The 13,321-nt window shown below is 35.1% G+C and overlaps 1 protein-coding gene across 2 annotated transcripts in view; it reads left to right on the top strand.

The window, feature by feature from the left end:
• LOC111148083 (general transcription factor IIA subunit 1 like) overlaps window positions 1-13,321 on the top strand; it is a 56,361-nt gene that overhangs the window by 33,802 nt on the left and 9,238 nt on the right. For both annotated transcript variants that reach the window (XM_022504476.1, XM_022504477.1), the window contains 2 exons: window positions 6,404-6,664; window positions 7,677-7,766. In XM_022504476.1, coding sequence (XP_022360184.1) covers window positions 6,404-6,664; window positions 7,677-7,766 — 351 coding nt within the window. The remainder of the gene's footprint in view (window positions 1-6,403; window positions 6,665-7,676; window positions 7,767-13,321) is intronic.

Raw genomic sequence — 13,321 nt, forward strand, 5'->3', positions numbered from 1 at the left:
GAAATATATATATATTAGATTGGTGAATAGAACAGAGCCACACACTTGATTTTGGGTGTATTTTGGTCTGTTAGAAGAAACTAACTCCCAAAATTTTAAAAAGAAAAACTTATATTTATACAAAAATAAGGGTAAATATGATGAAGGGATGGACTATGACTGTAAAGATGAAAATTTAAAAAGATTCTAAAAAAGGAATTGATTAAGAAGTTGGTTGAAAAAAGAAAAAAAGGGGGAAGGAATGTGATCACGCTGGAGACTAGAACAAAGCCATGTGCTAGATTTAGGGTATATTTTAATCTATTAGAAGAAACTTTATTCCAAAATTTTGAAGAAAGAAAAACCTATATGTACACAAAAAATAAGTTAAATACAATGAAGGGATAAAATATGACTAACAATGAAAATTTTAAAAAGATTTTTAAAAATACAATGAAGGGATAAAATATGACTAACAATGAAAATTTTAAAAGATTTTTAAAAAGGCATTGATAAATAGTTAAAAAAATTAAAAGGAAAGAAGAAAAATAAAAAAAAAATAAAAAAATAAAATTTATAAAATTTAACTTTGAAAGACTAAAGGATCATGGGAAAAAAGCCATGAATTCTATGTGTTGCTTTCCCCTACCTCTGGAATTCTGTAGTTCTCATTGATTGGTGAACTTGGTCTTGGCTGGATGTTCTTGCTGATCTTCTGGGGGAGGGGTCTGTGGCAGTGATTCTCAAATGTCTTTGCCCAACATGGAATTGCACTGCCCTTGCCAGGGGTCAGGCTGAGTAATCTGCTCGGATTTGCTCTCAGGAGCTTTTGTTCCCTGAATGCTTTCCGTACAGCTTTGGAGGATGGGAATGAAAATGGCAGCCTCCCAGTTTCAGGCCCGGAGGAGCTGAGAGGTTGGGCCCCACTCCTCAGTGCACCATCAGAGAAAAGCAGTCAATCACTCCCATCTCCCTGGACCCCAGGCTGCACTCTGTTCTCACCCAGCCTGTGACCGAGCATTTCTATCTCCAGTGCATGGCCCCATTTGGAGTCTCCAAACCCAGCAGATTCCTGCCGTGCACTCCTGCACCACTCCTCCCAGAGGAGGAAGGTGAGTCTACCCGGATCTGTTGCTTGTTGGATCCCTGCTCGAAGAGCCGTGATCTGACTGTCCCTTGGATCATGGTTTTAGGTAACCCCCGATCTGAGAGCCACTCCTATAGCCAGCCTCCCCATTCTGATACCTGGGAGCTCTCACACTCAGACACCCCTGGTCTTTTTGTGACCCTGTGGGTCTTGAGACCACACTGTCCCCACAAGGGATCCACACTCTGCTTAGCCTCTGGAGTGATGTCCCTCAGTGGAGCAGACCTCTGAAAATTCTAATTTTGTGCTCTGCTGCTCTACCACTTGCCAGGAGCCGGCCCCTCCCCCCGTGGTCTCTCTTCCTGTATATTGCTTCGGATTCACTTCTGTGCACATCCTGCCTTCCAGAAAGTGGTTGATTTTCTGTTCCTAGAATTGCTGCTCTTCTTCTCTTTGATCTCCTGTTTTGAGTTTGTAGGTGTTCAGAATGGTTTGATAACTATCTAGCTGAACTCCTGGAACCTGATGATATCTAGCTCTCGTACTCCTTTGCCATCTTGCTCCTCCCTCCTCTGTTGCATTTCTATACACTAATAATGAAGCAGCAGAAAGAGAAATCAAGGAATCAATTCTATTTACAATTGCACCAAAAATGGTAAGATACTTAGGAATAGACCTAAACAAAGAAGTTCTGAAAACTATAAAAACACTTCTAAAAGAAATTGAAGATGACACAAAGAAATGGAAACACATTCAAAGTAATGAATTGGAAGAACAAATATTGTTAAAATGTATATACTACCCAAAGCAACCTACACATTTAATGTAATCCCTATCAAAATGCCAACTGCATTTTTTACAGAGCTAGAACAAACCATCCTAAAATTTGCGTAGAACCTCCAAAGGTCCCAAACAGCTAAAACAGTCTTGGAAAAGAAAAGGAAAACTGGGAGCATCACAATTCCTGACTTCAAGTTTTATTAGGAAGCTGTAGTGATCAAGACAGTATGGTGCTGGCACAAAAACAGACCTATAGATCAATGGAAAAGAATAGAAAACCTAGAAATAAACCCACAACTATATGATCAATTGATTTTTTTATTTCTTTTTTATTTTTTCTTTGACCCATTGATTTTTTGAGTCTGTAGTTTAATTTCCGTATCTTGTGTGTTTTCCTTCTATTATGATCAGAAAAGATACCTTGTGTGATTTCAATCTTTTTATTAAGATTTGTTTTGTGGCCTAAAATGTGGTCTTTCCTAGAGAATGTTCTGTGTGTATTTGAGAATGAGAATAATGTGTATCCTGCTATTGTTGGGTGGCATGTTTTATATGTCTTTTAGGTCCAATTGGCTTATAATATTCAAGTTCTTTATTTCCTTATTGCTATTTTGTCTGGTTCTATTCATTATTGGAAGTGGGGTATTGAAGTTTCATACTAGTATCATAAAGGTATCTATTTCTCAAATTCTGTCACCGTTACATGTATTTAGGAGCTATAATGTTTGGTGCTGATATGTTTATAATTGTCAAATCTTCTTGGTGAATTGATTCTTTTTTGATTATATGATGTTTTTCTTTGTTTCTTCTAATAGCGTTTGTCTTAAAGTCTATTTTGTCTGATAGTAGCATATCCCAGTTCTTTTGGTTGGTATTTGCATGAAGTATCTTTTTCCATGCTTTTACTATCAACCTATGTGTGTCCTTAGCTCTAACGTGAGTTTCTTGTAGACAACATATCTAATGATCCTCTTTTTTATCCATTCTGCCAATTTGTGTCTTTTGATGAGGAGCTTAATCCATTTACATTTAAAGTAATAACTGATAGAGTAGGACTTTTGCCATTTTGTTACTTTTTTCCTCTGTCTTTTAGCTTTTTTGTGTCACATTTCCTCCCTTACTGCCTTCCTTTGTGTTTAGTTGATTTTCTTGTAGTGACACATTTTGATTCCCTTTTCATATCCATTTGTGTATATTCTATAGATATTTTCTTCTTGGTTACCATGGGGATTACTTGTGGTATCTTAAAGTTATTACGGTCTTGAAGTGATACCAACTCAACTTCAGTCTCTTATAAAAATTCTGCTCCTCTTCAGCTCTGCCTTCTCTCACTTTGTTAATGATATCCCAAATTACATCTTTTTATATTGTGTTCCCTTAATACAGATCTATAATAATAAATGCTTTTATGCTTTTGTCTTTTAAATCTTGTTCAGGAATAAGTAGAATTACAAACAAAATTATAATACTGGTTTTTGTATTTTTTGTATTTTTGCATTTCTTTATGTATTTTTACCAGAAAACTTTTTATTTTTGTATGGTTTTGAGTTATTGTCTGGTTTCCTTTCATTTTAATTTAAAGGGTTCCCTTTAGGGAGCCTTGTGGGGCAGGTCCAGTGGTAATAAACTCCTTCAGCCTTTATCTTAGAATCTTTTAATTTTTCACTCATTTTTACAGGACAGTTTTGCCAGATATAGAATTCCCACTTGACATTCTTTTCTTTCAGAACTTTAAATATATATCATCCCACAGCCTTCTGGCCTTCAAAGTTTCTGCTGAGAAATCTGCATGTTACCTTATTGAGGATCTCTTGTATGTGATGAGTTTCTTTTCTGTTGCTGCTTTAATTAGTGCTGTTTTTATTTTTATTTTTTAAGATTTTTAAAATTTTTTATTATTATTTGTTTTGCTGCAATGACCATTTATTGAGTGCTTCTGTAAAGTAGGCACTGTGCTAGATATTCATATAGACACAGAATACTCAAAACTGTATGAACTAGGTCTGATTTAAATAGATCACCACCCCAACCTCTCCTCTAATGTTTACTTTTGGGACAGTCTTGTGCTTATTCTTAAGGATCATTCTTGCAGCTTGTGTCTGGAGTCATAGGGAAGTGAAGGATATTCCCTTGTTGGTTTCATGGTGTTAGCTCTAAGACACCTCTTCTCATATATAACCTGGAAATCACACCCCTAACTCAAGCTAGTCTGTCTTTACAGATTTTGTGGGGAAAAAGTCCGCTAATTTCCACACTCACCTGATCCTGTTTTCTTTATCACACTTCCCTGCATTTCCTAGTTTCAATTAGAACTGAAAACAATGCACCACAATCACATGAACATAGCTTCTCAGAGTGCTTCCCTCTCCACAGAGGAGGCAGCCCTCATCTCTCCAAGGAGGTGAAGAGCTCTTTGGACTTCTTCCCACTTAGTAGATGTGCAGACTCTTAAAAACTGGGCAATTTTTTTGTTATGTTGAGCACTGGGTTTTATGAGTAAGTGATGAATCACTAAATTCTACTCCTGAAACAAATAGTACACTAAAAGCTGAGTAGAATTTAAATAAAAACTTTAAAAACCCACAAAACTTAAGTTCAATGGGGTAACTTTTGGAAACTTCTCTAAAATTTGAAGTAAATATTTAAATTAGTGCTGTTTAAAATTTCAATTTCTAATCATTTATTGCTACTACAAAATTATTTTTTATTTTTAATTAATTAATTTATTTTTATTTATTTATTTATTTGACAGACAGAGATCACAAGTAGGCAGAGAGTCAGGCAGAGAGAGAGAAGAGGAAGCAGTCTCCCTGCTGAGTAGAGCCTGATGTGGGGCTCGATCCCAGGACTCTGGGATCATGACCTGAGCCAAAGGCAGAGGCTTTAACCCACCGAGCTACCCCAGCGCCCCCCAAATTAATTTTTTAAACTGACTTATTTCAGTCTGAATGTTGGTGTTCCTCTTCCCCTCAATTTATTGTTGAAATCCTAACCCCCAAAGATGGTAGTGTTAGGAGGTTGGGTCTTTTGGCATGATTAGGTCAGAGTGGAGCCCTTACAAATGGGACAAATTGCCTTACAAAAGAGACCCTATACAGAACTAGCCTAGCCTCTCTGCCATGTGAAGACACAGTGAGAAGGCACTGCCTGTGAACTAGAAAGTGGGTTCTCACCAGATACTGAATCTGTGTCTTGATCTTGAACTTCCCAGCCTCTGAAACTGTGAGAAATTAATTTCCATTGTTTATAAACTACCTAGCCTATGGTATGTTGTTATAGCAGCTCAAATGGCTGAAGACAATTTCCTTATCCTTTTAGTATCTTCAGAATCTATGGCAAAACCACTTCTTTAATCCCTGATAGTGTTTATTTGTTTTTTCTTTTTCTTTCTCTTTCCTCGTCAGTCTGGCTAAAAGCTTATCAATTTTATTGATCTTTTTAAAGAATGAACTTTTGGTCTAACTTTCTCAATATTTTTTCTATTCTCTTTTTATTGTTTTCTTTCTTGCCAGGAGCTTAATTCAGTCTTTTTACTTTCTTATGGTAGAATTTTAGGCCATTGATTTGAAACTTGATTCTTTTTGAATATAATCATGTAATGCTGTAATTTCCCTCTAGTCACTGCTTTAGCTACATTTCATAAGTTTTGAACTGTTATGTTTTTGTTTATATTCAATTAAAATTATGTTCTGCTTTCCCTCGTGACTTAACTCTTTGATCCATGGGTATTTAGAAATGTGTTAATTTTTAAATATTAGAAGATTTTCCAGATCTTTCTGTTACTGATTTCAGGTTTAATTCCTTTGTGCTTAGAGAACATTGTGTGTGTTAAATTTGTCAGGATTTATTCAGCAGAATATGGTCCATTTTGGTGAACATTATGTGTGCTCTTTAAAAAAGTGTGCCTTTTGCTATTTTGGGATGGAGTATTCTATAAATGTCAATTAGGCTAAATTGTTTGATTGTGTTTTTCATGTCTTTTATATCCTTACTAAATTTCAGTCTATTTTTCTATTGTTCACTGCAAGAGGAATGTTGAATCTCCAACTATAAGTATAGATTTGTCTGTTTCTCTTTTCATTTGTCAGTTTTGATTTCTTTTTGTTCTTTTGTGCTTGGCTTATTTCAGCTAGTATAATCCTTTATGTTTTTTATTTATCTATTGAGCATGGTATCACTTTACTTTCTACTTCATTGAATTATTGTTTAAAATAAAATGAAAGAGTTAAAATCTAACAAGTACTGTATAAATTTAAGGTGGTATATATAAAAGCCAGCAGTTACTACCTGGAACTAGTAAACTCATTTGTTGTCTATGTATGAATGTGAGTGGGTTTACTTTATTTATGATTTAAACCTTACCCCCATGTTGCATAGAAATGCTGAAATTGTTCTAAAGTAAAAAATTAGGGAACATACATAGGAAAGAAAATAAATATAGAAAAGAAATATATTTTAAGATTATTGTGAAATGTTTAATTTTATATTTTGTGTGATAAAATGTTTTATACACCTTTTTGACTTGAAAAACTTTACTGCATTTCTTTCTCTTTCTAGGATTCTAATTCTCAGATGGATTTAAGCATTCAGGTCACTGATGATGATATTAATGAAATAATTCAAATAGATGGAACCGGTGATACATCTTCCAATGACGAAACAGGAAGTACAAGAGAAGTAGATGAAAATGAATTTCTAAGGATTATTGATGCAGGAGACCTGAAGGTACTCGAAGAAGAAGCTGACAGTATCTCAAATGAAGCTTCAACTGCCAACAGTAGTGATAATGAAGATCCTCAAACAGACATTGTAGAAGAGGTGAGGATCACTTTTGAGCTGAAACTTTTTTTTAAATTAAATTTACAGCATTTGTACTTTAGTATACTTTAAATACACTTTATTCTTTAATATATTTTAATCAAGAGGAATCACAATTAAGATTAACCCTGTCTTTAGTCTTTTAAAATGAGACTTATTTGTACCCTAGTATTTAAACTTTTTATCTTAAACTGTAATTCAAACTAGTATTAGGTATTTGGGAATTGGCTACTATATTTGTTGGTCTTAACTGGAGATAGTGGGAGGTTTAGAGGACAGGAGTGGAGGTACAGAAGGCAGCCAGGTTAGAAGCATATAGTATCTGCTCTGATTCTAATAAATGCAGTAAATATTTGTGGAATGTGGTAAGTAGTACTAACTATCATTTATGGTGGCCTTAGGGATATGCCAGATACCGCACTAAGTCTACCTGCTTTATGTTATTTAACATTCCCACAGCCATATGGGTCTTATTACTGCCCTCTACAGATGAGAAAACTGAGATATGAAGAGTTTTAGTACGCTGACAAAGGTCACTCTTATAGTTACCAAGTGTCCAAGCGGGGATTCAAACTCAGGCTATTTGACTTTTTAAGTACAATACTATTCTCTTTCCAAGTAACTTCCTCCCTCCCTTCCTCCCTTCCTCCTTCCGTTTGTTCCTTCTTTCCTTCTTTCTCTCTTTCTTTCTCTCTCTCTCTCTCCCCCTCCCTCTCTTCCTTCCTTCATTCCTTCCTAAGATTTTATTTACTTCTTTGAGAGAGAGAGAGTATGGACACAGGGGAGAGCACAAGCAGGGAGGAGAGGGAGAAGTGAGTTCCCTGTGAGAAGGGAGCCTGATGCGGGGCCTGATCCCAGGACCCTGAGATCATGACCTGAGCTGAAGGCAGATGCTTAACTGACTGAGCCACCCAGGCACCCCACCAAGTGCCTTTATTTCTATATGTATCTCTGTCTTTTAAAAATTCACAGCATCATGAAATTCCTTACTGTGACCATCTTTCATCTTTAGGACCCCTTAAATTCTGGAGATGACGTTAGTGAGCAGGATGTGCCAGACCTGTTTGACACGGATAATGTAATTGTCTGCCAGTATGACAAGGTGCTGTATTCACCTTTTGAACTGTGGGTTTATTAATTGCATTTATGGTAGAAAGGTATGTAAAATGATGGACAATATGATGGTGAATTACAATCCATAGTTAATCCTGAAAAAGCTAGTTAATTATGTATATTTTGTGTCTTAACATTGTGCTGTGTGGTCTCAGGGATACAAAAAAAGTGATTGTTCTTATCTTAAGGAGGTGACAATCTTATTGAAACAAGATGTTTCTATATGTAATGAAAGAATGGCATACAATAAGATGGTAGGTAAATCAGAAGCTAAAATCTGTGACAGGCAAATCAAATGCTAAAGTATGTGGCATATAAATCAAATGCTAAAATACATGGCATATAAATCAAATAGTAAGATGAGTGGTGCAGGCAGTAAGTCCAAAAAGTAGCTAGGAAATATAAGAAATCATTTGTAGTTGGAGTTCTCCACAAATCTTTCATGGGTGATGTGGAGCTTTGAAATAGGTTTTAAATGATTTGTAAGATACAGATAAGTGTGGAGAGTAGATATTCTGAGTAGAACAGCTTAATACAAGTAGAACAGTGAAATGAATGCATGTAGAATATACAAGGGGGCAGTGAAGAGACAGCTCTGCCTTAGATGTTCTTTTGGATTTATCAGGAAATGAGGTGGGGTTGCGGACAGAGTTGGCAGCAGATTGGAAAATCCAGAAGTCTGGTAGGAGAAATTCAAACTTGATTTGATAGACGTTGGCGTTCTGAAAATGTTACTGAGAAAATTATAACTGGGCTTAAAACTGGCTGTATTTGCTGATTAGGCAGACGTAAATGGTTAGAACAGGGGTCGTGCAGACATGAAGTAACCAGAGCCTGGACTAGGGGTGGCAATGTAGAACATGAAAGAATCAGAGGTGGAAGAATCAACGGGACTTGATTATTTGGACATTAGAGAATGATCAACAAAGAGAGTTGAGGGGCACTTAGGTGTCCAACTCTTGATCTCAGCTCAGGTCAAGAGATTAAGACCTCAGGGTCATGAGTTCAAGCCCTGCATTGGGCTGAGCCCACTTAAACAAAAAAATAATTGAAGGTGTGTCAGTTTTCAAATCTAGAGATTAAGTTAAAAGCAATTCAGTTTTGACAACTAAAAGAGAATACTGCTTTTTCTTCTTTTTAAATACTATATCTGTGATGATGTGGTAGAATAGTCAGCTTTTGTCTTTAATTCCTGCATATTTACTTCTTTATTTTTAGCAGCTTTGAGGTATAATTCACATACAATACAACTCATGTTTAAAGTATACAATTCAGTGGTTTTGTATATTCATGAATATGAATATACAAATGCAGCCATTAACATAGTCCATTTTAGAACATTTAATCACCTCAAAAAGAAATACATTTCCCTTTAGTTTTCACTCCCATATCTCCCCATTTCCTCTCATCCTCACCCTAGGCCTAAGAAACCACTAATTTACTTTTTATCTCTTTAGATTTCTCTATTCTGGAGTTCCATATGTAAGGGATCATATAATAAGTGGGTTTGTGTGTGTGTGTGTGTGTACCTGCCTGCTTTTACTTTACAGTATTTCAAGATGCATCCATGTCATAGCATATAACAGTTCTTCATTCTTTATGGCTGAATACTAGTCCATTGAATACCACATTTTATTTATCCAATCATCTGTTGATGGACATTTGTGTTGTTGCAAGTTTTTGGCTATTGCAAAGAATGATGCTTTAAACATTTATTTACAGGTTTTTGTGTGAACATATATTTTCATTTCTCTTGGTATATACCAAGGAGTGAAATTCCAGGGTTATATGGCAATAGTTTGAGGAAGTACCAGACTGTTTACCAAAGTGGCTCTACCATTTTCCGTTTCTACCAGCAGTGTATGAGGGTTCAGATTGCTCCAAGTTTTCACTAACATTTGTTATCTGATTTTTTGATTCTAGCCATTCCAGTTGGTATGGAGTGGTATCCCATTGTGATTTTGGTTTGCATTTCCCCGATGACTAATGCATATTTACATCTTTGTCTTTTTTTCAGTAACAATTCCAATATACTTGAGAGAAACAGGATGGCGTTTTGAATTGCTATAAAAAGAAATCCGTTTCTCTAAAAATAAGATCGTTTCCTCTCCTATAACATTTTATATAGATAGAAAATGGCAATTTAGATGCTGGTAAACATAAGCATAAGAAGGAATAGGTAATAGAAAAGAGACCATTCTTAGTTTGAAACTTATTTTAGTTTCATATAAACAGTATATTGCCTTCTATGAAGAAGACACTATAAGGCACTAAATTATGTATGCATCCCATAGAGTCACAGAGGATATTCTAGACCATTATGGATATAGTATCCTTTGTTGTATTGCATTGTGGGAAATAGCTTATAATTAATTACATAGTGCTTTGTATTTTTCAAAGTGTGTTTTCATACATTGTCTTTGCTTCTTACAGGGGGTAGAAGGAGTGATATTAGGTGTATAGTGTTGACAAATCTAGTTGTCTGAGAGTCCTCTCTAATTGATGAATATTTTAAAAACAGTACTAAACATTTTAAACCAAGGCAGTGGGGAGCCATTGAATTGTTCTTAAAAGGGTCTGATGAACTTAGAAATAGCTATCAAAGAAAATGTATTTATAAGGTCAAAGTGGGATGCAAGAGACCACTGCCAGCAGTAGATGTTTATGAGGGAATAATTTCCCAGTTCTGGGCATCAGTTGGCTCATTTCAGGTCACACTTAATATAACAAATATCAAGTAAGTTTTCAATAGTATTTTAAGAGTTTTACTAGTCAGTGCGTTTTGAAGGCCATTATCCTCAGTTTGCCTGGGAGAGCATTACAAATGTAGACTTTTGGGTCTTACCCCAGAGTACGGAATCTGAATGTGCATTTTAAGAAGACCCTGGGGTGATTTGCATGCTTATTAAACTTTGAGTAGTGTTGTTTTTGTTTTTCTTTTGTTGTTGTTGTTTTTTTTTTTTTTTTTTAGTATATTTAATCTGGCTTTGATTACCATATGGAATTTACCTTTGAAATTTATAAGTTAACAATTGGGGAAAAACTGAAAATATTGAGATGTGCCATGAAAAAAGGTTAAATGAAGTCATAGGTCACCATGCTGACTGCAGAATTAAAGGATATAATCATGTTATAGAATGTCTTAGAGAATGTCTAAAATTAATATAAAGGTTACATATAGGGAATAATAATAATAAATAAAATAATAAATATAAAACCTATAAAATAAATATATAAATAAAATAACAAATAAATATAATAAATAATAAATATAAATAAATATAAATAAACATAAACATAATAATAAATAAAAATAAAATAATGATATAGGGAAGATTGATGGTGAAATGCAACCTTTTACTGTAGATGGCAGTGTTTTATACCATAATTGGACACTATAGTGCAGTGTAAAACTATTTGAATATGTTGATCTTCATGTAACAAGTTAGCAAACTTTAGCTTATTTATAGTTGGCTTTGGTAGATGATGGTACAATGAGTAATTGGTAGGTGTGTAACAGTATTTTTCTCTTTATAAATATATACTTTGTTTTATAAATAGATACTGCATACATGTCTGATAAAAAGTCAAAACACTATAAAACGTGCACCATGAAAAGTCTGATTCTTGCTCCTTCACCATTTGTGCTTCCTACTAGTAGTTCCCTGTCTCTTCCTTGAGTGTAAAAATGTAACCAGTTATAATAGTTTCTTAATGTATTTACAGGGTCTTTTTACTCAAGTAGAAACCTAAAACGTAGCATAGTCAACACTGTATTCTGCACCTTGTCTTTTAAGACAACATATCTTGGAGATCTTTATCCTAATATTTTTATAGCTGTGTAATTTTCCATTGCAGATTATTTCTGATGAATCTTTGAGTTATTTTTCCGTCATTTGCTATTGAATGACCACATCCGTAAGATATTTCATAAGTGCGCAGTATATCCATTTAAAAGACATACCCAGTAGGACTGCTGTTTGGCTCAGTCAGTAGAGCCTGACTCTCTTGATCTCAGTGTTATTGTAAATTCAAACCCCACGTTGGGTGTGGAGATTATGTAAAAATAAAATCTTTAAGAAAAAAAATCCTCAGAAGTGAGATTACTGGGTATTGCTCTCCTAGACTATATTCCAGTATATGCTCCCATTACAATATTTGAGAGTGCTGCTTTTCTTACAATCTTGCCAATGGAGTGCAATAAAATATTCGAATCTCTGCTATTATAAAAAGTGGAAAATGATGTCTTGGTTAAAATTTTTAACTTTTCATGTGTTTAAGGACTATTTCTATTTTTATGTGAACTCCTTGTTCATATTATTTGTCTTTTTTTTTTTTAAATTGGGTTATTGTTGTGTTTACTGATTTCTAAGAGCTCTATATTGTTTGGATGGAGATTAGCCCTTATATACAGAAATAGTTTTCCTCAGTTGTTTGCTCCCAGTGCTTTTTCTTTCTTTGATGCAGATGTTATATTTGTCAACCTTAATTTTTATGGCTTCTGATTTTGAGTCATGAATAGAAAGCTCTTTCTTAAGATTTTAAAGGGGATTCGCTCATGTGTTCTTGTAGTATTTCTTTGGCTTCTTTCATTTTTCTTTTCTAGGCGGTTACCCAATTTTCCTAACATCACTTATTGAAAAGTCTATTTTGTCCATGCTAATAAGAGAATGATTCTTTTTTTTTTAATATTTATTTTTTATTTATTTGACAGAGAGAGAGATCACAAGTAGGCAGAGAGGCAGGCATAAAGAGAGAGGAGGAAGCAGGCTCCCTGTTCAGGCTCCTCAATGCGGGGCTCGATCCCAGGACCCTGAGATCATGACCTGAGCCGAAGGCAGAGGCTTAACCCACTGAGCCACCCAGGCGCCCCGAGAATGCTTCTTTTATCGCCTACTACATTTCCCTCTATATTGGTCTATTTGATTTTCTTTTTTGTCCCATCGGTTTGTCCATTGACCTATACTACATTGATATAATTAAGATTTTTAATATCTGGTAAAGTTCGTACTTCTTCATGAAGCCAAGTGAGGAAAATATCTCAAAGAGGAGAGAGTGTTAAAGGGTGCCAGTAGATCAAGTATTTAAAAATTTACTGCTATTTTATCTTTTGTTGCTGTGGTTAAAGGGCTTTTTCATTGTATCTTCTAACCAGTGCTTATTATATACATGAAGAGTATGAATTTGTGCTTATTAATTTTGTATCAATACTGAATTATTTTTGGTAATTTTTTAAAATTTTTTATAAAAATATAATATATTTTTATCCCCAGGGGCACAGGTCTGTGAATCGCCAGGTTTACACACTTCACAGCACTCACCATAGCACATACCCTCCCCAATGTCCATAACCCCACCCCTCCTCTCCCAACCCCCTTCCTCCCATCAACCCTCAGTTTGTTTTGTGAGATTAAGAGTCACTTATGGTTTGTCTCCCTCCTAATCCCATCTTGTTTCACTTACTCTTCTCCTACCCCCTTAACCCCCCATGTTGCATCTCCTCTCCCTCATATCAGGGAGATCATATGATAGTTGTCTTTCTCT

This window comes from Enhydra lutris, unplaced genomic scaffold, assembly GCF_002288905.1.
Source record: "Enhydra lutris kenyoni isolate GAN:26980312 unplaced genomic scaffold, ASM228890v2 scaffoldscaffold18, whole genome shotgun sequence".
NCBI classification, from domain to species: Eukaryota; Metazoa; Chordata; class Mammalia; order Carnivora; family Mustelidae; genus Enhydra; species Enhydra lutris.